The 25791-nt window shown below is 36.5% G+C and overlaps 1 protein-coding gene across 1 annotated transcript in view; it reads right to left on the bottom strand.

Moving 5' to 3' along the window:
* The window catches only part of ADGB (androglobin), a 134128-nt gene that overhangs the window by 23363 nt on the left and 84974 nt on the right, over window positions 1–25791 (bottom strand). Inside the window, exons 22-29 of the mRNA XM_076335522.1 lie at window positions 24272–24406; window positions 21875–21968; window positions 19102–19236; window positions 18754–18907; window positions 12971–13158; window positions 11170–11354; window positions 3347–3543; window positions 2046–2157 (exon numbers count right to left, since the gene is read on the bottom strand). Coding sequence (XP_076191637.1) covers window positions 2046–2157; window positions 3347–3543; window positions 11170–11354; window positions 12971–13158; window positions 18754–18907; window positions 19102–19236; window positions 21875–21968; window positions 24272–24406 — 1200 coding nt within the window. The remainder of the gene's footprint in view (window positions 1–2045; window positions 2158–3346; window positions 3544–11169; window positions 11355–12970; window positions 13159–18753; window positions 18908–19101; window positions 19237–21874; window positions 21969–24271; window positions 24407–25791) is intronic.

Genomic DNA, 25791 nt, shown 5'->3' on the forward strand with positions numbered 1-25791 from the left:
AGCAATAGAGGAAGGTGAAGGCAGTGCACAAGTAGGAGAAATAACAGCAGTTGTTTCGGCAGCACAGAATGGAGCAAAAATCGTATATGTAGATTCTTATGCTGTGTAGACTGGTGCCGTGAAGTGGCTCTGTCAATGGGAAACCTTGAATTGGGAAGTAAATAGATTCCCAGTTTGGAGAAACAAAGATTGGCAATTATTACTAGACATAGCAAGGAAAATACCTTTCAAGATGGGATGATGGGTAAAAGCTCATGCTAAAGATAATCAACCAGCCACGAAGTGGAATCAAAAGGTAAATGAGTTAACTAAAATTAGAGAAATCACCTTAAATCCTGAGTGGTATCGGTTGGGAGAACGATTACATCAAAACCTAGGTCACATAGGTAAGGAAGCTACTTTGCTGCACAGAGTAAGGGCTGGCCCATAAACCAGAAAACTTGTGAGACTATTCTTACAGTATGTCCCCAGTGTAGATTAAAATTACAAGTAGATCATCCTGCTAAAACACTACCTCTACATATCAATGAAGGGAAAACTTTATGGTCTACACGGCAAATTGATTATATCAGGCCATTCAAATCCTCCGCAGGATATCGATACATAGTGACAGGAATGGAAGTTGTCTCCGGCTTGGTTATGGTGACCAAGTGTCGGAAAGCCAATGGGCCAAATACAGTGCAAGGGTTATCGTTTTGGTTCTCAAATCTACCTACTCCTGATGTTATCCAAAGTGATAATGGCTCACACTTCTCCTGTAAGGAAGTGCAAGATTGGGCAAAACAAGAAGGAATTAAATGGGCATTTCACACGCCATACTACCCTCAATCAAATGGGATGGTAGAAAGAGCTAATGGCTTATTGAAAAGGAATCTCAAACCACAGGAGGCTGAATGGGACACGCGACTTCCCAAAGTACTCCATCAATTAAATAATCGATATGGGCCTACTGGACACCCTGTAAACTCAGCATTCTTTGTAAAAACTGAGCTTAGCGCTCCATCTACTGGGAAAAGAGAATATCCGACAACATTACAGCCAGGACAGCCTGTGACGGTCAATTTACCATCCATAGGTACTGTGCCTATGACCTTAACTAAACCTCGTGGCCCACTTGCCTGGGAAGATACCTATAGCAGTGGTGCAAAACACAGAATTAGTGCATGATGGATTTTTCCTTCTTTTTAATGGGGTAACCTGTTCGGACTCTCCCCACTGAAACAAGTCTCTATTTTCTTTTACAGCACCCCACAGGATGGCAGATGGAAATGCTGTGTTCATGTTACTAGTCCAAACCCCGACAATGCTGCTCCTCCTAACCTATGGTCAAAGAACCCTAGAGTGGCCATGGTCCCAAGCCCATGTTACGCATACCAGAAGTATGGGACTAAATTCTAATAGAGACTTGGCCCTCTTAACTGTAGTAATGCACGGAACTGAGGTATATTTAGAAAATGAATGGAGCAGGGGTCCTAAGGGTTTTGAGCAACTCCCCGACTCCGGGGAGTGACAGGCCAGGAAATAAAGGTAGAATGCTGGGTGATCAATGGATCCACCTATGAGAAGGCACCCCAAATCGCTGTGTACAGTATCACACCAAATGGAACACCAAAGGATACGAAACTTTGTGCCACTGTAAGATTAGAGGTTGGTACAATTTTACCTTAGTACAACCTGTTTTTGTAGTTTGCCTCTGGGATCACCATAACATGAGATGACCCACCTTATCATTTACATTTAAAATAGGCATTACTAGGCTTAGTATGACAACATTCACTCCATCCGCAACAGAGCCCTAAGAAGCTCAGGTGAGTTTTGCAGAGTATTCTCTGATTTCTTTATAATTTGTGAATTGAAGGTATAGAATCATGCAGTCAAACTTCATTTCTATGAACCACAGAACAAAGAGCTTTGTTGCTTAATTATTTCACTCAAACAGTGAATAAAAGAAAAAATGTCATATGGTCTTGGCTTGTAGCAATATAACCTTTTTTTAAATCAGTAACATGATGCATTTGACTAAATACGTACTTAGATCGGCCTACCTTTGATTTCATTTTTCTCCAGTTCTTTCAGTTCCTGAACAAACAGAGACTGACTCTCAGTGAGCGGCCAACTATTATACAACACCAATGCTTGTATGATATACTTGTGAGACTGTGAAAGAAAATGCAGTATGTTAACATGCTGAAGACCTAACAATTATAGTAACCATTCAAAAGTCCTGTAAGTTAGCACACTGCCAGCTATTGAACTCAGCAAATAAAACACATAATTAATTTACAAGCTTGCACATGACAGTATTCACAAGAAGCTTAAAAAATTAGTGTTAATTCCACAGATTTTATTTTAATTTCTGTGAAATTAAACAATTACTCGTGTTTATCAAGTGAAACTAAACTGGGCTATACAATAAGGAGCTACATTCCTTTAAGATTTCCATGGAACTTTCTTTTGTATGCCATGTGATAAAACAAAGAGTTTTGTCTTTGATTTTAAGACCTACTACAGGGCTTTGAGCCCTAATGCTAGCACTCAATAATGTCTTAATATGAGGTAGAGGTGACAGGGTCCATGGGTTATTTTAAACATTGTCTACACTGAACAGGAAATGATTCTCCTTAAAAATTGTTTTCCAAATTCTAAAGCCAGTCCTGAGTCAAAGGAACAACCCTGGAATTTATTTCTCAATAATCTTTTTTTTTCTTGGAATATTTTGTTGCAGTTGAACACAATTATCAGGAAAAATCACAGTAGAGAAACACTTGGAGATAGAGAAACAAGAACTGTTTTAGAAAATAAATGTTATTTTTCTAAGATAGACAAATAATACCAGGCGAAGTAAAGAAAAATCCACGTTTTTGACATCCCTCTCTGAGAAACTCGGTCAAGTAGCAGCTATTGTGTGTGTGTTACTAAAGCTTTCAGCTGACTGGCAATAGGTGTTTCTCTATTAAGACTATTAAAGATGGCCTTCTCTTACATCATATTCCAAAGAAAACTCACATTGAAGCATCAGAAGTTTACCTTCACTACTGGTAGTTTTTGGCCCTTAGCTGAAAGTTATGCTACACTTGAATTGGATTTGGCAAATGAAAAAACACGTAAAGATCGAATATATCACCTTGATTTGAAAACAAAAATGACCCCTTGTTATTTGGTTATTCATATATGTACATTATCCTTTCTCCATAGCCTCATTCAGAAGCTAGCAACAATCTTAATTTTGGATTCCTTGTTCTTGCCTCAGGATATCAGATCTCCACAAGTACCAAAAGAATTACCAATACCCCTTCATCATTTGTTTGGGGTTTTTTCCAAATCTCAATGATTTGGAATCTCTTACTCGTGGTCTTCCATCATTATTTTGAAAGTTTTCCAAGAGGAAAGATTCATCTTCTAATATAGGTGGACCTTCTCGTACAAGTCCTGGCTTGAAAGAAGTTTTGGTGTCCTTTGAAGATGAAATATGACCTTTTTTTTTGGATGCTCCAGTTTCTGATTCCTTCTTTGTACTACTTTGAATAATCTGGGTTTTGCTTGCTGCAAGATGATAAAAAATGTCAGTGTTAATTTCCAGAAATTCTATGAATTACTGGTATGAGGTAAACAGATGCCCCCAGAAACTATAAGAAAGAAGAATTACCATAGTCAATTTTCTCATGCTGTATTACGCTCACAAGGTTCCCATTAAGATTATCCTTATTCCAAATACTATGCTGATTTCATTCTGCATGCAAATCACAAATCTCTTCAAAGTAAATAATGATAAATTTGAAAGACTGTATATATAACTGTTGCTACTGTTTATAAAGTGTATAATTTTTTCCCTCCAAACCCCACACTTCTTTCCTGCACTAATCACCACAGCACCATGCTATGTATTACATAATACAGATAGTCTTGTACGCTGTATGACGGGATCTCTGTGTAGCTAACCTAATTTAATAAATTGTGTGCACCTCTGGAAGGAGGGGAGAGGTGCACTGGCCACAGTTCTGGCAGCTCCTACCCTTACGGAAGTCTCTTAACGTCAGCATGACACAAAGACCATAGCTGACTAAAGTGTAAAAAAAAGCCAGTCTTGAAAAGAGCCATAGAACTAGTTGTGGCCTATCATTTATAAAGTTATATCATTGTCTCCTAAGGAAGGAATGAATGTGGAAAAACTGTGAAACCAGGAACATGCTAAAGAAGGGCTGTAACAGAAGTATTAATACAGAAAACGTCAACTTGTGTTCATTTCTAATGCCACTGATATCTATGATATTATCTTGCCTGAATGTCTACAGAGAAAGGAAAGAGAATTCTAAAAGGGAATATCTCATAGAAAATTGCTTCTGGGGAAGCAGCTTCACCTGTGTTACACTAACACTAGCTGGACCATCAACTGGGAAAGAGATATCTTTTTGACTTCACTGAGGACAGAAGGCTTTACTCTTCCCAAGGTTTATTGTAGAAGCAAAGGATGATACTGTATCAGTGCAACGCTTCAAAATAAAAATGCACAGAGTTTCATGTGTGTTGTTTCATGTGTGTTGACAAAACATCCAGGGAAGTTCACAGGAGTTGACAGGACTATTAGACCAGATTCAGCAAATTTTACAGGTGGTGTGTCAGTGTATAAATGCCAAATAAAAGGTTAAGTGTGCTACTAGAAACTCAAAGGGAGCCAGGAAATATTGTTTCTTATGGAAGTCAAATGCCACAGAACACTCGCTACCACATCTTTCCTCTGCATAAGGCAGTGCTTCCTTTTTCCGAAGAAAATCAGTAGAAGTCAGGAAATGAAAAGAAGACCTTGCAGAGATGCTTTCTTCTAGATGTCTCAAACTCCTCATCACAAGCTATGAGTTGCTCTTCTGCATGACATTCAGAATCTTTAGCACCTGAGCTCAAGATCACTATCCCTGTTGCTGTCCCTGTGGTAAGAAGGCCTGTGAGAGAGACTTGAAGGAAGACAATACTTTCTTCTAAACCATTTTTTTAGAGTGATGCAACTCTGAGTGTTGTTTTGTAAAAGATACGCCTAAGCAAGCCTGTATCTGTGGAATAGTTTCTCACTCAAATAGAGCCTGCTGAGCTTTCCAGGTATCAGTTAGCTTCCCATTCTGTGAAGGTGAGAGGAGACATAACTCATCATGGTTAGATTATCAAGTCTTTCATCAGAGGGAACCAAAATCATGAGGCTTTCACTCAACAGAAGTGCATTTGGCTGAAGAGAGAGAGATATTATCCAGAGACCAGAGTCTTGCATGTTCTTTTACATCTGCGTGAAAACCTGCTGCAAAGAAACAATTTGGATTCCAAATGGAAGAATAACTACATACAGGTATTTTCCAACTGGGTAACTTGCCTTTAGGGTACCATTTGCAATATTTGCATGAAAGTTTCTCATCAGGAAGGATCTTCAATGCCTGCCTGAGCACTGTTATCAAGGAGCAGTGCAAATAATCTACAAAAAGGTAGCTTTAAAGCAGTGAGGCCAACTAAATGTACTCCTTCGTGTAGTCAACAGAGAGGTGAGCTCCTCTCCAGGAGGTCTGATTTCTGGACTTTAGGAGCTGTGCAGTGCCCTCTGAAGGAGCCTACCTCTACCTGTCAAGGTAGGTGGGTTTCAAGGGAGGTTGTATTCTTTAGGCTACAATTAGCTTTCATGAATGCCTCATTATCCTCCTCTTCTCTCTCTCCTAAACTTGAAGAGCATAAGTATTGAAGAATTCTGTAATGGTTTGCCCAGAGGATGATCCTGCCATGAAGATAACTCAGCTCAGAATGGTGGAATCCTCCATAAGACTCATTCTGCCCTTGCTGGAAAGATGACTTGGAAGTTTCAAAAAAATCATACACAACCAAAATAATAGTTCTAGCAATGGTCACCAGGTGGTGGTGTGACACCAAATTTCTTTTCTTACTGCATACATAAATATTCACTCGTGGTTTTCCTAAGCAAAGATCTGCCTAGAAGGAACTAGTACCTACCGTGGTTCCAGATTCAAACAAGTATCTGAATGAGATTTTGATACTTTGAGACTGGATTGTATCAGGCTGCTACTATGGAAAATAAAAGGATTAGGAGCGTTCAGGTGTCCATCTGTGCTACAGGACTGCTGTGCTTGTATCAACAAAACAAGTTGTGCTTGCAACATGTCAGTATGTAACTCCTTTATGGCCAAGCGAGTGTTCAAGGTCCAAGTCATCTGCTACATCTCAGGAGAGGTAAATATATTCAAAATCAATTGATTGAATATAGTTTTTGAGCTATAAAAGACATTTATAAAACAGCTGTGGCTGGAGATGAATTAACAGATTGTGGGTGGGAAAGGGGGATAATGTTTTATTGGTGATGCTTGCACAATAATTTCACTTAAGAATACTTCTGTCAACACAGCGATCAATTCTATGAGAGGCAGAACATGCGTGATACTGAATAGGTCTCAAATGTGAGGACTGTGTCTTGCTTAACTAACAAGTTTGGTGCTGATGGTATAGCAGTGGTTTCTGATTATTTCTATTCTGTGAAAACACACTTTTTTAGAGAACAACTAGATACTGGCAGTATAAATCTTGTATTGAACGTCGATTTGTACGAATCCCCACCTGAACCTGGCATCAGTATTTATGGAGGTTCCTACATTTTATTGTACAGGCCATAATTTCCTAGAACTTTTGACAACAGCAAAGAAACATGCTTTTACAATGCCATAAATTGCACCTACAGACACTCAGCAGGTTGGGTAATATGATACTGTCATATTGGTTATACTGAGTACATTTCATAATCTTTTCATTTAGTTTGGATGCTCTGAAAGATCTGGAACACTTACACCAAATGTCGTCTTTGTGATATACAGGCTGCATATAGATAGGAAAAGAACTTCAACGTTAAGGCCACTTGGTCTAGTATTGTAAAAATGATAGTAATAGTAAAAATACAACAAACAGTGACAACTTCACAGTTGGTCCTTCCAAATGACAGCTCTCTATACACTCACACACACTTAAATGGCATCAGAATATTCACTTCACCTTCAAATACCGTCTAAAATCATAACACTTTTTTTACAGTCAGTTTGCCAGGTCTAGAAACTCTTTTAAATTCCCTTTGAAATAAAGTACCTTTCATCACCACTTTTTCCAGTTAGAATTCACTGGCTCCACTGCTGAATAGAAACCTGATATGACAACCTTCCTATTTTCAATCAGGTTAATACAACAGATATTTCATTGAATGATTCACAACAGATTAAAATAATTTTAAATTAGCAGAAATTATTTGTATCACAGCACATAAGAATAAGACATAAAAGCCTAATGTGTGTCTGATTTCTGAGGGTATTTTGAAAAGTTCTTCTCACCTATGTCCCCTGCTAATCTGGCAAAGACAAAATGTCCCTCTTAGTTATTCTGCCCCATCCTCTCTCTTCCAGCATCTGTTGGAACCCATTTCTCTTCTCTTTCACCTGATTGTGCCTTTTAACTTATTTCAGTCTTCAGACTATGATCTTTGCCAACAAGCCAGTTTCCTGAAAGAAAGTTTCTTCTTCACTTTACTGAGGGTAACGTGGCGATTTATTTCAAGTATTTGTGATGTTTACCCTAATCTGAGCTATCTTATAGCTTTCCTGCTTCTATTTCCACCAGTCTACCGTTAAATTTACTAATCCGTTCCCACATTCCAAAAACAGTAACCAAAAATAGCTACTGATTATCTTGGCGACTCAGTCACAGAATCATGACAGCTTCTCCATGACTTCCTTTAAAACCACAACATTGTCAACTGATGAATTACACTTTAAGAGCATGGTCTCCATAGTATTTAATTTTACATTTCTGATAATAACAACGTGCAGTTGAGACAGAAATCAAAATGTTTCATAAACATGATTAAATTAGTTATTTTTCCCACACAGCATTGGAAATTTAGATAAAACATTTTTCTAAAGGATCATGTTAGAAAATGACACAGTTCAAAGTAGTGGAGGTGAGCACATGAAATATGATGCTATTTTGGGCTTTAGTGATGCAATAATCCAGTATTTGAACAATTTGTCTTTGCCTCAGGTTCTGAATATGCTCAAACAGGCAGAAACTGATTGATTTACAGAAGATTTATTGTTTTAAAATCTTCATAAAAGGACTGAAGACTTTAATATCTTACAACATTGATGTATAGTGGTGTCCATGGAGGGTATAGTAGCTGACTTGTTTGCTTATAAACAGCTGCTTTATTTAAGCAAACTTGTAATGCTTATGAAGAATATACATTTTCAAAATGAAACCCATAGATACAATGAAAAAAAACCAAAATAGTATACGATCTTACAAATAAAATGGAAATAGCTTGATTAGGAAGTGAAGTGTATAGAAAACAGGGAAACAAATGGAGATCATGAAAGAAGTTAAGGCGGCGCAGCAGCAGCATCTAAAATCTATTACATATAAGTGTAGCAGAAGCAGGTAGAAGGTACTTCATTTTTGTTAAAAATGACCTGAGCACTACAGGGACAATTGTTGAAAATATGCCTAAGAATTATGTACCTCATTAAGCTGTATTTACTGATTCTGAACAGTAAAATTAAACACCACTTCAAATCAAATGCCAATCAACTGGCTGAGTGTACTTTCAGATGACAAAATTTTCATTCCAGTTGTGTTTTAGCTTCTTTAGTAGCCCAGCCCTAATGTTATCAAACAATAAAAATGCCAGTAACAAACAGATGGTGTTGTCTGACTGTAGCTCTTGAATACGGAGTTTGGCAGAACTCTGACTTCGAAAGCCTGGAAGTGAAGCACATAAGAGGATGTCCGGATAACCTAACTCTGCCCTCTAGAGTGTGCAGAAGGTTATCTCGCTACCTGAGAGGGGGATGACGGCAGAGCATTGCCACAATCTCAAGCTGAAGGCTCTCTTTATTAAGTCCGGTTGTAAATGAATACCTGTTTAGTTGGACAGCACATCCAAGGCAACTGGATTCTTTGTGTATCATTAAGAAAAAAAAACCCTGTAAGCCATAACTACTAGCTGATATGACAGGATCACAGGAGGCTGAGTGGTCCTGGCAGAGGCTGGAAGACACCTCTGGAGATCATTTAGTTCAACCCCATTGCTAAAAGCAGGGTCAGCTAGGGCAGGTTGCTCACGGCCATGTCCAGTTGGGTTTTGATTATCTCCAAGGATGAAAACTCCAAAACCTCTCTGGGCAACCTGTTCCAATGTTTGACATCCTGAGAGTAAAAACGAAACAAAACAAAACCCAAAACCAAACAACCCCCCCTCCAAATCACCTTTTCCAATGCTTAAATTGTATTTTCTACATTTCAGTTTGTGCCCATTGCTTCTTGTCTTGTCACTGGGTGCCACTGAAAAGAGTTTGGCTTCATTTTCTTTACCTCCCTGCCCCTTTATTTATATGCTGCCAGGCTTGGGCATGCAGTAGATTCAGAGAGTTAGTTTGCTGGATTACAGAGAGTCAGTTTTAACTGATGCCAGCTGACTTTTGTTTGGTACAATCACTAGTTTCAAAGTACTTTGAGAAAATACATGAATTTTAGCATACTTATGAAAGATGACCTTTGAACACACACTGGTTCTCACCTTTAACAAGAGCTGAGCTGACAAGACTGCAATGTAATGAATAGCAATAAAATTTTTAGAAAATTAAAAAAAAGAAAAATAATTTTGAGCAAATAAACTTCTTAAATTCAACTGTTCAGCCAAATATGAGTGAGGTGTTTGCTGTAACTTTCAAATAAATTGTGTTCTCAAAAGAAATTTTGTTTAAATTCAAGTATTCCTATAAGGGATAACTTTTTCTCAGTATTTCAGTTGCTATCATAAAGAACTGGCAATAGCATAATGGGCATTTGTGAGCTTTCCAAGTCTGGGGCAAGTAGCTCTTCCTTCAGTGTCTTCTATTTCCATGAACATAAGTGTGAACCTGTAGCAGAGGTAGAGTCAAAAATGGAGAGTTTTTCTTAGGGATAAATACTATATAATTATTCAAGAGTCTTTTGCCTTGTACTCTGGGGCTCATATGATGGATGAGAAGTCAATAAAACGTGTACTTCTGCTAAAAGGAGTGATCCTCAGGATGGTGCATTTAAACCATAAGGCTCAGTGTAATCTGTGAATTATCTACTATGTCCCATGGTCTGGGCATCAGTTTCCAAACAGCCAAAATTTTTTTAACTTTAAAATCAAACAAATAAAGGCAAGATCTTGAAAATAAAACATATTTCAATTCTCAAGGACAAGCATATGCATAAAATTTTCAGAACTGAGAAGCTAATTCAATTACCCACACAAGTCTTTACTCAGTTACTGTGGTGGGTTGACCTTGGCTGGACGGCAGGTGCTCATCAAGCCACTCCCCTCCTCAGCAGGACAGGGAGGGGAGAAAATAAGATGGAAAAAAACCTCGTGGGTCAAGATAAAGGCAGTTTAATAAAGCAAAAGCAAAGGCCGCGCATGGAAGCAAAGGAAAACAAAAGATTTATTCTCTACTTCCCATCAGCGGGAGAAGTCCAGCCACTTCCCGGGAAGTAGGGCTTCAGTACGCGTAGCGGTTGCTCCAGAAGACAAACGTAATAACGAATGCCCCTCCTCCTCCTCCTCCTTTCTCTTAGCTTTTATTGCTGAGCAGACGTCATATGGTATGGAATATCCCTTTGGTCAGTTTGGGTCAGCTGTCCTGGCTATGTCCCCTCCCAAGATCTTGCCCACCCCCAGCCTACTGGGTGAGGGGGGGAATGTTGGAGAGACAGCCTTGATGCTGTGCAAGCACTGCTCAGCAGTAGCCAAAACACTGGTGTGTTATCAACACCTTCCTAGCTACCAATACAAAGCACAGCACTATGAGGGCTGCTATGGGGAAAATTTACTCCATCTCAGCCAGACCCAATACAGTTACAAAACAAGACTAGAAGGCAGAGGAAGAAAATAAGGCTGGACACCTTATTTCAATCAATCCTTTTGGTACCTTTCCTCATTGCTGAGGACCAAGGACTCCTGTTCATTGCTCAAAAATGTAGCTGATTTCACTTAATCATAAAGCGATTATGGAAATCATGGTAAAATTAGGAAAAAATAGTATTTTCTGTGATTACATAAAGTTACTGTATATCCCTCAGTGAATAAAATTATCAAATACAGAATACAATACTTACTGTGGGAACTCAAAAGCGTTTCATTACTCAAGAAATTAAAAGCAGGGATGACTGCATGGCCCTTTCCAGTGACACTCACAATTTCTTCCTCATTATCTAGGACTTGTAGTTTAATGAACACATCCGATTTAGAGGTTTGTACCTGCACTGTAGCAATATGTGACGCTGTGACTTTTACTGAATACCTAAAGAGGAAGAAAAAAATTATAGCAATATAACCAACTATACCACATCATTCTTTTTCTGCAAGTACCTGAACATTGTGCTGATCTGGAAGCGAACACTTAAAATTGAGTTTGTAGTCAATTGTTTTCCTGCAATCTGATGGGCTAAGCTTCCTGTGGTGAAGTTTAGTGCAGTCAATCCATGATCAAAGTAAGTGCTGCTGCAAAAAAAAGGGTGGTCTTGCCATTTCTTTTTTTCACTGCCCTAGCAAATGTCCAGATATACATTTTCACTCCTGCTGTACTAGTATTTGTTGAAAAACATGGTTAGCCGGAGGAGGGAATTGTTTCAATTAAAAAGTAACCCAGCAAAAGAAGAAAAAGATGTGCTTTCAAAAGGGTAGAGCTATCTCATTTGATAGCAGCTGCTACTATGGTCAACTCAAAAGACTGTGGAATTAAAAGATTGTAGAATTAGAGTCTTAGGATGAAATTTAAATAATATTTTTGTTGTGACTCATAACTTTATATATTACTTGCTTTTTGTCCATAAATTAAAATTGTTAGACTAATCTCAGCAAGCAAGCAAATACACGCCACCACCCCACCCCCCCCCTGAATTCAGCACATTTGGAGTAAAAAATATACAAGTATTTTAAAATAAAATTTTTTAAAGATTGTCGACATCAGAGGGGAAAAAAGAAAAAAAAATCCTCATCAAGGAAGAGAGAGTCTACAGAATTTGATTGCAATTGTTACATTTCCATTACATGTTTTCTTCATTTATATTGAACCTGATTCCTCTTGTTGAATAGACCTCTATCCCAAGAATAATATATTGATTTGAAATAGTGATACAAATTGTCAGGAATCAAGGCAAAATGTTGTAGAATTATCCTTCAAAATATATACATGTAATCAGCTCTAAGCATGGGGCCTGTTTTAGTGCAGTGTGTAGTCCTTTGTGTAAAAACTTAAGCATAGTAATTTAGTCAGGGTCGGTTTTGAACTCAAACTCAGCTAGAATAAACTGATTTTAATAAACTTTAATAAATTAAAAAAGGATTAATAAAAATTAAATCATCGTGTTTTTATTAAATATGTTGTCCTAAAAGAATCTGCATGGTAAAATAAAATGTGCATACATTTTTTTGCCAACACTGCAAGATGAAAATTGGTCTGATATATCAGAAAAGAAATTGTTGTATTTCTGGATTTTATTTAAAACTTTACCTGAATAGCTGAAAAAATATACCAAACTTTATGTCTCCTCCTCACCTGCAAAATCTCAATTTTAATACATATTTAATCCCCAAAAATACTACAGAATTTCAGTAATTGACTTATGGATAAGATTTCAAGATTGAGCCTACAGAAATGCAAAATACTGTTATTAGGATTTTAAAGTTACAGTCTGTGTACTTCATACCTGTTCTTCATTAAGCAGTGGCAATATTTCAGAAAATAACACCTTCATAAATGAAATGTTAAATTGGGTATTGAACATTGACAGTCCATAAAATTCAGATATTTGCTTTAATACTTTCCTCTTCTAAGAAAGAGGAAAGAACATGCTGTTCTGTCAGGGATGGTCCATATAAAAAGCAGAATTTAATCATTCTTCTCTCAGTATTTACCTGAACATTACATGCCTGTCATTGGGTATGTAATAGTCTTTAATTTCTTTAGTAGAATACACATTATTTACAGTCTCACGAGAGAGGAATGGGAGTGGACTATGAGAACCGATGAGCCGGAGCCTCCATCTTCCAGCTGCCACAGGAAGGTCACCAGTACGTGCTTCGGCCATGAATGTGTATCCTTTCTGAAAGGAGAAAACAAGTCATTTTTACTTGGAAATAACACTACACAAAATGCACTCTATGACTACTCTATTCTGAAAAGTCTTCTTATAACATGACTAAAGTTCAGCAAAACACATTTATTCAATGTATTTTCTTGCTTTGTACATCATACTACTACACAAATATCTCCCAGTTAAAACACATCTATACATCTTTGGGTTCTGTAATATTACCATTTTTTTCTTGTAAAACCAATAGTATCAATCAAAGTCTTTTCATTTGGTACAAAATATTTTTTCTCTCTTGATATCTTACCAAAACTATATGTGGTGGTGGCGATAGTAGTAGTAGTAGAAATAACGAAGAAAGAGTTAGACTGCATAAGCCAAGAACCTTCACTCCAAGCTCTGAGACAACCACATTAAACCTATACTCTACTATTGCTGGGAAGCATCTGTCTTGTATGCCAGATGTAAGAAAGATATGTATTGCAAAGTGTTGATGTATTTGAAAACTGCGCAACAATTTTGAGATTATAGATACTTTGAACTCCAAAGGCGACCACAGCTGAAGATAAGGAAACTAATATTTTGGCAATTCACGCACAAGACATTTAGCAAAAGCTAGCAGTCCTCACACATATGAAAGCAAAATTAGATAAAGATAAAATGTAAACATGAAAATAACTGCATTCACTGATAAACCAGAGACTTAAAAATGTCCCTTCATGCTGTACGCAGTGTGAAAGTATGGGTGAATGCAATTTGCTGCATGAAAATTCAGAGATCAGATTCATTCTGTCTTCAGATCTGAGGTTAAACTAATATTGTCCCTACTTTTAATAACGTCATTTCAAGTATAGCATTAAATGTCAGGATATTAATCTAATTTTATGAAGATGTTGATTTAAGAAAAAAAATTTCTAGTATTAGAAAAATCAAATAAAAATTAATAAAAAATGCAACACAATTAATAAGCCTGATGCAGATTTATCTGCTCTTTATGAATCCTGAGAAGAGGAATATGGGAAACCAGAATATAATTTAAAAGGTTTCAAAATTTTATTTTATTTTGTATTTGAAAAAAGAAGGCAATATGAATGTGATTACTTGAAAGGCAGGGGCAGGAAAAAGGGATATAATGAGTGCAGTGGCCAATTGCAATGTTACAGGGGAACTCAGGATTAAGTCCCTTCTTCAAATTCTCCAAATTAGCCCTACCAGCTTGCTATTTCAAACATTAAAATTCCATGTTCCACCCAAGACATAGTGCAGATGAAAATTCTTTGAAATGTTTTCTCTCTTGTCAGTCTTCTGCTAAATTCCAGTTAAAAGAAATAAGTATTTACCAGCAAAAAAGCTTTGTTGAAAAATTCTTATAATAAATAGGGTTGTGATTTCAGGACCATCCAATAATGCAGGGTTGTGACTTCAGGACTACTGAATATTTAGAATGAAAGTAAAAGAAATGATTCATGATTCCAGTTTGTGCATTTGTAACTGTAAAGCACTTTACAACCTTTAATCACTACAAGGTAAAAGCAACCATTCAAAGCTATGATTCAGGAGAACTAATTTAAATATCTATTTAAGCATACAGTTAAAGTCCCCCCTGTTCTTAACAAATACACTTGGAAATTGAGAGGGATTTAGCTGGATATTCAAGTGCTTTCTGACAGCATGGTGCACATGAGAAAAACACTTTCTGCTGTATACCTGTTTATAAAGATAAGGTTCTACAATCTTAATCTTCACTATAAATATGCAGAAAATTTAGACTTAAGATTAAAAAATTGTTTGAGTGGGCACTTTCTGAATACTATAAGCAATTAGAAAGCACAATATCTGAATTTTACAGCTGGTAGGAAGACAGAGTAATCAGTCACTACTGAGAAATAAGTAAATAGATCTAGACAACCCCATCAGATTTACGTCTCTTTCTTAAAAACCTTTGAGAGGTTTCATTACCTACTTAGACATCTTGTTACAATTTGCTATCTCTAGAACCGGAAAGGGTTGTTTTCTAATATACCACCTAAACTAACTTTTTGGTAAAGTAAGATGATTTCCTTATGTCCTTCTATGACTAGTCAAGACAAATAACTGATCAGTGTCCTTGCTCAAATAGACTTCTATTTTCTAGACTAAATATGCTGTTAGTGATGATTTCTTAACCTCTTATCTTCATTGGTCAGCTGAAGCTTGAGGAATGCTTGTCTCTATCATTTTCTACAATCTGTTCAAAAGACTTGTGAATAATAGAGAGGAGAATTAAAAAAAAAAACAAAACAAACAAACCCCAACCCAAAACCAACTGTATCCACCAGTAGAAAAAAATTACCATGGAAAAAGAAAATTTACTGCAAAAATATCCAAATAATGCAAAGCAAGTAGCTAGTTTCTATCTAGATTGTAATGTCTGCAGAAAGGTGACAGACATTATTGCTAGTGTGCAGATTTTATCCTTATTGTCAATCATTCTGAAATGAACTTTAATGTGTTCCAGGAGTGTCTGTGCAGCAGAATAACAATATCGGTTAATAGGATTTCTTTTTAGCTCTATTGTAAGTTGCTGATTCATAGTTTTGAAGCAGAACAATTAACTGGTAGGTTTATTTTAAAAAAAAAAAAAAGGACTTTTTTCTGTAATAATATTGACATTTAGGAATTCAGGCATACTGTATAATTTCTTGCTTCATGTATTACATCACTGACTATTTTTCACAAAATACTGTTAAAAAGAAAGGTAACACTGAAATAATACCACTGTATTCTGTGTTTTATAATAATTGCATAATGTCTTGTCAAAACATCAGTAGAGCTTTCAATAGCTTTTGCAGGTCCACTGAAACATTAACAAACCATTTACAAAGAAAACAAGCTAAATTGTACAGTATAAGGTTATATTCTTACTGAGAAACTCAGTAGCAGTGATTAAGAAATGTAATAAGTAGAGAAATACAGCATACCTGCACAATACTCTTAAACCAAAATCACTCTTTACTGATATTAACCACATTTAATATTATAAAATGTAAGTCATGTTTAGAGAATAATAACAAAAATGTCTGCTTTAAGTGGGGACTTCTTCAATAAGGAAGGAGAGGAAAAAAATAAAAAGGGCCATTTTCATTAGTTAATGACAGAATCACTGAGGCTATCGTGCTGTACCCATGAAAAAAAATATTATTATGGAACGTACCAGGTGGGGTAGCGCATAGCAAAAAAAGCATTTCCAATATTAAAACCACTGTACTGCACAAAGTGTTGGTAAGATCTTAGTTGGAATATTGTCTACAATTTTGGACATCTTTATTCAAGAAAGATATGTTAACTGGGAGGAGATCTGAGAAAGAATTAGTAAAATCAGGGAAATGGAAAACCTGCCTTACAAGACAGAACTGGACAGTTGTATCCTGCTAAGCAGAACAAATGCTGAGATGAGATCTGAAATAAATCTGAAGTTGTGATTATTCCTTCCACAACCTGTCACTTTCCTGAAAAGCAGTAAGTAGTGTTCACCACTGAGATTTCTTTTTGCATCCTGCCATTCGCCGCTGTCAGATTCCAAACTGAATTTTCCTGTCTGGTGGAATCCATGCCCGATCTCTGAGGATCCCAAAGTAGTTCTGAGAGCTTGAAGAGCTTGTCTGCAACCCTTCTTTTTTAAGCATATTCTTCCAGCAGTAGCAGTCCTTATCTGTCATATTCAGCTAATATTCACTATAAATGCTAGATAAGGCAAGTTCACTCTAGTGAAAAAAAAAAAAGTATGATGAAATTGGAAGTCAAGTTACAAAAGAAAGACAAGAAGACTACTCCTAGTGTTAGAGTGTAACTGACATCAATTCCTTGTTATTGACAGATGAGGCTGAGAGGCTAAAACGTAAATCTGTCTTCACTAAAAGGTCAACTGTGAACACGTGGCTAGAATAGTTAATATTTGGGGTAATATTAAAGAGGTAAGAGGCAGGCCAGAATAGGAAAAGTAGTAGTAAATGATTATATAGATAAATTAAGGTTTTGGATTAGTTAGGTCTGATGAACTTCTGAACTGTCTGAAGGTTAAATAACAGGTTAAAACAATCACAAAACTTTTAAATTATGTTTGATAACTGATGGAAGACAGGTAAGGTACTGGAAGACTACAGAACTGGAATGCTATATTTTTTTTAGTTGGACAAAGGTGTCTAGAAAATTATCAGTCAGCATAACTCCAATGGCTGAAAACATCATGAAATAACTAATAATATTAACTCCTTGCAACCCCCTCAACATAGGAGAATGACTACAAAAACCAAGTCCTGTCAAACCAATCAAGCTTCCTTCTATAGGAAAGCACACTATGGGAATGAAGGAGACACCTGACACTGTCTCTCTGATCATTCTTCTAAGCCTAAGGAAATGCTGTCATAATGAAGAAACTAGGGTGGCTGTTGGACAATCACATCCAGAAAGCACATATTCGTGGCTCCTTTTGGAAGAGCAGGATGCAATCAGCGAGATTTCAAAGATCTAACCTGAACCTGATTCCCTTCAGTATTTTTATTAGTAATGCAGATGGTGGAATGGAGAACATATGTTTAATTAGCCGATACCACAAACTAAGAAGGATTGTAACTTCAGAGGAAGAGAAAATAAGAATTCAAGATTATTTTAAATTAGGGAAATGGCCTGAAAAAATACCATTAAAAGCAGCAGTGAAATACACTATATTTAGTCAAGAATAATAAACTACAGGATTCAGTTCTTCAGGAAAGCACTTAGGGTTACAGAAGTACATGAGTTAACAACGGTGTTGCAAAATAGGGCACGCATCACAGTTAGATATCTAAGCAGAAGTAAAGCCCACAAGACACGTAAACTAATCGTTCCTTACTCATCATTTGTGTGGCCACAAGTTAATCCTTGGTGCAAAGTTTACTGTGCTCAGTGTTGTGCATGATAAACAAGAAAAAAACAACAGCAATTGGAAAGAGGCCAGAGGAGAGAGTAATCAAGAGTGTAGAACATGTAACTTGCAAGGAAAAACTGAGCAAACTGTCTTCTTTAGCCTAAAGGTAAAAAGGCAGGAGGAGGGGAAGCTGTGATAATTATTTAACAATATAGGGTTTTTTTAGAAGCAATTTACACTAATGCTTTTGAGGTAACATACAGGCTTTGAGGGGGAGCATATCTAAAGCTGTATTTGGCATCAATGCTGCAATTATCATTAGCATCTGAAGATGCATGTTAATTTAATTATTGTAAGCATGACTTAAAAAAGGCTATTCAAACCTCATTCTTAGTTTGGCCCCCTGACTCTTGAAGGTTGTTCTGTCAGTTGGACAGCATCAGCAGCAACCATATTGCTACTGAGTAGCACGGCACAGGGAAGTTGGATGATATTCCTCCATTTCGCGATAGTAAAAAATATCAAAGAAAATTAAGGCTATTCCTTCACTGTAAAAGGTTTAGCACAGAAGCAGATCAGTGATAGTCTCTGTTCAAACTGGCTAATAAATAAGGGCGCACTTCTAAGTAAAACATTATGACACAGCTGAAAATATCCACAGAATTTGGGCAATTGTTATTATTTTAAAAATTATACTTTTCACAATGACTCTTTGCATTTACCTTATTTTTGGGATAAACACGAGGTGCCACTTTGAAAAAGACATGTGGCATTTCCTCCAGCGTGTCATTATCAACAACATGAAGTTTACAGGAAGGGATAGTGGTATGCACCTTTGGCACTATAAGCATGTCTTCTGGAACAAGAAATATTTCTCTAAAAAAAAAATTCAAATTATATTAAAATTATTTTCACAAATAAAATTATTTGTGTAACACAAAGTAAAAGTATACTTAGAATTTAAGGAAAGTAGATTTATGTAAAATTACGTTTTTAAAGCAGGTTAGTGAAAAAACAGTGTATCAATACTACTTCCCCATAAGAGTTATATAGGGCTGTATGAAACTCACCTGAAAACCACAAACCACACATTTGGTGGCTGATCAGCATACGTTACAGCATAGTCAGCGAAAGAGATCTTACACCATTCATCTTTGTAACAAGGAAACTTTTCAATTGACTTACAGTTTCTTTTAAACATTTCTCTGGAAAGCAGAAAACAAAATAAATATTTAAATCTAATCAGGAGGGCACATATATCTTGACTTTAACTTATGCTAATCATGAAGAACACCGCTTTGTGCATGAATGTAAAACAATGATATAAAATGTGTTACTCTAGTAGCTGTTCACTCTTAAAAAATAATAAATCAGGTAGGGATCAGCTCTTTTAGACCTAATGGCCTGTAATGGCCAATACTTACATACAAATATTTCCATCATTCAGTCTATCCATGAGCACAACTGCTTCCAATAGCCCAAAATGTTATGGCTTCTACAAAACATTACTACTTTTTTTTTTTTTTTTTAAGTAAGTATCAGTTAGCATAACTTCCATTTCTTTATATTAAGCTGTCATGTTAAAGCTGTGGCATCATTAGGAGATTAAAAACCCCCTTATTTCCTTTTAAAACTTTTTTGAACAAGAAATTAATAAAAGCAAAACCAAATAAATTTAAAATGGGATGAAAGACATTGCTTTCACACAGGAAGGAATCTAAGACTGTAAATTCAGCAGTTATTTGTTAGGCAAATAAGCTCGCAGGTGTTAAGAAGTTCTGCGAAATTAGAGCTAACCTCACTGGCACCCTACTGACACCATGAATTTTTATTTATCATATGCAGTATCAAAAATTAATGTTCCTCTGGACAAAGCAATGTGAAGATCAGCATACAAAATTCACTGTTATGTGAACAGGTTGTCGGGTGAAGGGCAGAAGAAAGATAACTGGTCTCACTCCATCTTTTGGCTCCTTCCAGTGATTTTCTCTGGGTATTATGAGTGCAAATATGCCTACATGGAGGTGAAGGAAAGGACATCCTTCTCCCTGCAACTCCCTCTGTCTTGCATTATTCTTTAGCTACCTGCTTTCTGCAGTAAGTAAACAATGTATCTTTTTTGCTATCTTTTAATTGCTGTAAAGGTTTGGTTTATATGGTTTACGTAAAGGGGATAGTCTAAAGAAACCTCACAACATCCATTTTCGGCGATAGCGGTCTTCTGTGTCAAATATGAATGTATTCAAGTTGTTCAACTGCAAAAGTTTCATCTACAAAATTTGGACAATGCTACTCTGATGTTCTGTTATTCCTATATAGTAATCAGAATTCAGAAACAAGCTCCACATTCGTGTTTTTAGCAATGATAATAGCTGCCCTTGACATTTAATTAAGGTGAGTCACAGAGTGGATGCAAATATTGCTGGAAGTAATTTAAAGCAGAACAGTTTGAAATCTTAGTCCACGAAGCTTTGCAAGGGTTCCTTGCACCACTGATAAACAGCACACACAGAGACAGAAAAAGCCCCTCAGAAACCTCGGATTTTTAATTCATTGAAAATTATGCTAGGGACAAACATAGATGAGCTTACATGGGATGTATAATGAGAAACAGGTGGCAACCCTAGCACAGACTGAGAGGTTTTAGGGCATTTTAAACTGGTGTTTGTGTTGTAAAATGGTACTGCTTCCGGCCTCCAGTAAATCTGGGGTTAGAGAATGGGAAAACTTTTACCCTAATACTGAACTTCCAAAATTCCTGCATGTTACTTTATTGGCCAAGGTGCTAGCTTGTTACATTAAATGCAAGTCTGCCAGCTGTTAAAAAAAATGAAACAAAATCACATTAGCATGATTTTAACACTCAAATGTATCCCCTGGGACAATGCCTAAGAATCAGTCCTGTAAGTTTTAAAAGTCTGAAGGTAGACTAAAAACTGCATCTGATCTTTGCTGATTTAGAGATGCTGCAAATATAAAACTGAGATCTAATATTTGGAACAAGGCTGTGGTTGCAAAGTCCTGATCCCATCAACATACAGAGGTTTTACAGGATTAGAAACTCTAAAAAGTGAAATAAAATTACACCCCATATGAGTGTTCCTCAAATTGCTGGTTATAAGGAGTGAGTATTTATACCCACAGCCAGTAATTATTGCCAGTTCTCACTCCTCACCCCTGGCAGAACTGATCTACTGCTAGATCAGTTGTGTGAACACTTGCAGAGAGATTTTTGAAGAACTTAATGAAAATATGTGATCCCCAAAGAGTGTCATGCTTGCAAATGACTTAAGGAACACCACTGAAATTAGAGTAGCTATCTTTGCAAAAGCTGTAATTAAATACCAGGGAAAGCATCTACCTAGAAATACATCTACTTTCCTTCAAGCAAGTGCTACAAACAAATCCTCTGATGATATAAACTGTGGTACAATTAAATAGTATAGCTATCTCCTTTCTAATGTCAACCAGGATTCCTTAACAGATAGCATGAATCAAAATGCTTCTTTAAATCAACTGGTTAGCTGTTTAACTAAGGAATCAGTATCAGATTTATACTTATGAAACAAATAAATACAGGAGAAAGGTAATATTGTAGCTCAAGCTGTAGGAAAAAACCTGTAACACACATACGTAAAAAATAGATTTTCTATAGTTTTACTCATGTAGGATACACAGAATAAAGCATAGCACATCTTCACTAAAATTATCTCATCCCTTCCAACAGAGTTTTGTAATTTTAAAACTAGTAACACTCTTACCATATTTATTTTGTGAACCAGCAACTTATGGCAATTCTATGGTACTGCCTGCAATAAAATAGTTTAATTATTACATGATTACCTTAACAGCATTACAGCACACTGTTCAAAATTTAACTCAATTGCAGTCCACAATTTTTGCAAGGTTTCTTTGACATTAGCGTTTTCTTTAGTACCTGGAAATAATAAAATAATTTAGAAAATATAACATCTAACTTTTGTATTGTTCTAAATATACACCTGCCAAATACTTGTGAAAAATGCAACTCCCACAAGTAAATTGTCTTATGAATCACTAGTTTTATTTGGAATTTTACAGAAGTCTCACTGAGCTGAAAACTAATTTCTCCTTTGACAGAGGAAATTCCCTTCATCATCACCTTTGTACTTTTCAGCACTCCTACAACTGCAAAAATGATGTGATCAATATTTTCTCTGATTTACAGTTCTTTCATTGTAACATGTAGTGATATGAGGTGATCTCTGTCCTTGGAGAATACGCTATTTAGCTCCTGGCAGCTTTTATTTGCAGATACCATGAAGGGGTAGGTATGTGCCTAGGCAACCTGTGTAGCTAAAAAGAAAAGAATTGGGCAGCTCCAGCAGGTAATTCATCCCACCCATGTTTGATACCTCTCAGATGACAGGATGTGTTGTCATTCAAGATGTCTACTTCTATCCACAGAATACAGATGAAGACTAGGCAACTAGTTTAGACCTGTTGTCTAACTTTCCAAGACTAAAGTTAGGTGAAAACCTTCTTTATTGCATAAGCAATTAGTGACAGAAATGGAGGGGGAGAACTAAAAAAAAAAGAAGGGGGGAGTAATAACACTTTACTGTAATGACAAGTAAGAGATAAAAAATTATAGCTAATGGGGGAAAGGAGGAGAAGAATAGTATGACTGAAAAAAAAACCCCACAGTAAAGCACTGTAAAGATAATATCAGCATTAAAGGTAACATAGTATTGATAAATCAGAAGAAGTTATGAAGAAGTTAAGTTTTCTTCCATTATAGACAATGGAAGAAAAGAGTTGGGATACTCACATAGTGCTCAAATGACAAAAACCTAAAATCTAAACTTAAAAGAACAGCTTCTGGGCTCTGGGATTTGTAGGGATTAATAATACTAGTGAAAGTTTATGGAAATTCCTAATTTACATGGCACTTCATAAACAAAAATAGAAGGGCACTAGACTACTAAGTAGGAAAGCTTAAGCAAGATTGGGCTACAGGTGATAGTTTGGGAGGGAGGCAGCACCAGATTTACTGATGAGGAGATGAAAGTACAAAAGATAGCTTGAAGACATCATCTGGTGCAGGTAGATATATAGTCGAAAGAACCCCAGCAATGATGGTAATTCAAGAAGGAGCTTCCAGCAGAATGGGGATGACTTACTAAAGAGGGAATATATATCTACAATGGAGCAGTTTTCTTTGTTACAATCCTCAGGCATTCATATACTGAGAGGCTAGAAGGAATTGTTGTGATCTAACTTTCTGTGTAACAGTCCTGTTAACAATTAATTGCTATTTTATCATATATAAATGACTAATCCTTTTTCAATTTGATGAGTATCTGTTTGATTTTAAAGTTTTCAGTAGTACAACACAAATCTTGGTTTATTCCAATAAATACCTTATCCTTTTAAAAATAAATGCCACTTTTTCTAGTTTGAATGTGTCTGGATTCAACTCACAATCTTTGAATCTCAGACTAAAGACCTTCTTGTTAACCCTTCAGATCTCAGACTAAAGACCTTGTTGCTATCAAATTCCTTTTCTCATATGGGTACTGACAGATTATAGTGAAGTCATTCTTAATCTTCTCTTTCTTAAATTACAAACAAACAGCCTGCAAGTACAAAGCCCTTCTTTAATCCTCATCTTCACAACTCTACCCAGAATTTCTCAGTTGTTACCTATCTTTCTTCTTGGACTGTGGACACTGCACTTGGACACAATATTCCAGCTGAGATAACAGAATTGCTGAATAAGAAATGTAACACAAGTCTTCAACTGCTATGTAAGATTCCTCTATTTATACACATAAGAATGAAGGATTAGTATCAGCACAGTATCTTTTGAGCACAGTATCAGCCCTCGATGCTGTGTTTTGCTGATTATCCATTATGATGCTTAGGTTCTCGTATGAACTTCCCTTACCTTTCCAGAAAAAAAAACCCACCATTTAGTCCAGCTCTGAGCTAAATCTACATTAATGTAAATTCTGGTTTAATATCTACGAAAATCTAGTGGGGGTGTCTTTCCTCTACTTTTTAGTACCTTATGTGCTAATTGAGTGGTTAGGTTGAGCGCTATTCTTAGGTTTATAAGAGATCAGAGATTCAAATATAACATTCTATTGCATTTCAGTTCATTTTAACTAGATATTAATTAGTAACAAAATCTTTAAGTAAATATTTGAATAAAGTGATGTATGAAACATTTTTAAAAGGCATTTTTAAAGGACACACCCGGTTTCCTGCTGTTCAGTACTTTCCTAACATAGGTCCCTCTCCAGATGGCTTGAAGTTTAAGAGCTGCTGCTTCCTCTTCAGAAGTGGGAGTTCGGTTCTGCCAACTACTAAGGGAATTCTTCTCACAACTCTCTGAAAGAAGGGGAGGAGAATGAGCAACATCAATAAAGCTGGAAGTCCTGTAGCTGCTTGCAGTGAAGTTAAAAAGAAAAAAAACAAACACAAAATGACGAGAGCGCTATATTCCAGAAACAGAGTGGTTTCTGCATAAAACTTCCATTTATGACAAAAATATCACTCTTAAAATTTTGCTCTTATCATAATAAAATTAGACAAAATATACTGTGTAATTACACAAAGTCAGAATGCAACTACTATGCTAATTCCAAATACCAAATAATTGAATTCTTGCTTCTCTTTACGGACAGCTATTGCAGTGCATTTTTTAAAATCAAGTCTCCTAATGTAATTTCAAAATATCCTTCCAAACATGAACAAACAGGATTTGATACATTAAAGCCTGACTCTGAATACAGCCTAAAAGAGCTTCACAAGATTTTAAGTGCTTCTGTCTCTCAATCTGGTCATTTTATTAAGCAATACTTTAAACACCAATGTTGTTCAAAACACTGTATTCAACCTTCGCTAAGGAGCCATGGAAAAAGGATAATATCTATGATAAAGCGAGAGTTCATATATCTGACCGTGACTTTCTGTTACACCAAGGAGTTTTGGAGTGGAACAGAAATTAGTAGGTTCTGACAGGTTAGTAATGAGCTCTTTGAAGGCATCCTTGCCTAGAATTAGCATCCTGGGAGCCATCAGCACCAAGGTTTAGGGGGAGGGTGTGGGGAGCAGCACTACAAGGAGCCAGTGCCAGGGGCCCAGTTTGGAACTGCACAGATACAGAACAAGGGCAGTGAGACAGCGTGAGAGGAAGGAAACAGTGCTCCAAAAGGAAGTACCACCAAACAAAAAGGAGGAAAAAAGAGAGAAATCTGCTTGAAAAATACAGACAACATTGCAGACAAACAAACAAGCTTAAGAAAAGATATTGCTGTCATCAGCCAGGAGATCATACATTTCACTCTCATCTCTTTTATTGAATATTGTTAAATGTGGCTGTGTTCCCAACCTTCATTCCTCATTATTGTCTCATTTCCAAACCCCAGAAAGCCTCTTTAATACTTAATGACTCTGAAAGGTTACACAAGCCCACTTCAACAGACAACAGATTAGAACTCAACAATATGAATAACACAACCACTTTTATAAAACAGAAGCATATAATCACAGAATAATATAGGCTGGAGGGGACCGTTGAAGGTCATCTGGGCCAATCCCGCATCCAAACCAGGATCAACTTAAAGCAGGTTGTTCATGGTCTTGACTAAATGTCCAGTCCATTTTTTTAGTATCTCCAAGGATGGAGACTCCACAACCTCGCTGGGCAATCTCTTCCAATTTTTGATTAGCCTTATGGTGAAAAATGTTTTCCTAATATCCAACTGGAATTT

The sequence above is a fragment of the Aptenodytes patagonicus genome, chromosome 3 (genome assembly GCF_965638725.1).
Source record: "Aptenodytes patagonicus chromosome 3, bAptPat1.pri.cur, whole genome shotgun sequence".
NCBI classification, from domain to species: Eukaryota; Metazoa; Chordata; class Aves; order Sphenisciformes; family Spheniscidae; genus Aptenodytes; species Aptenodytes patagonicus.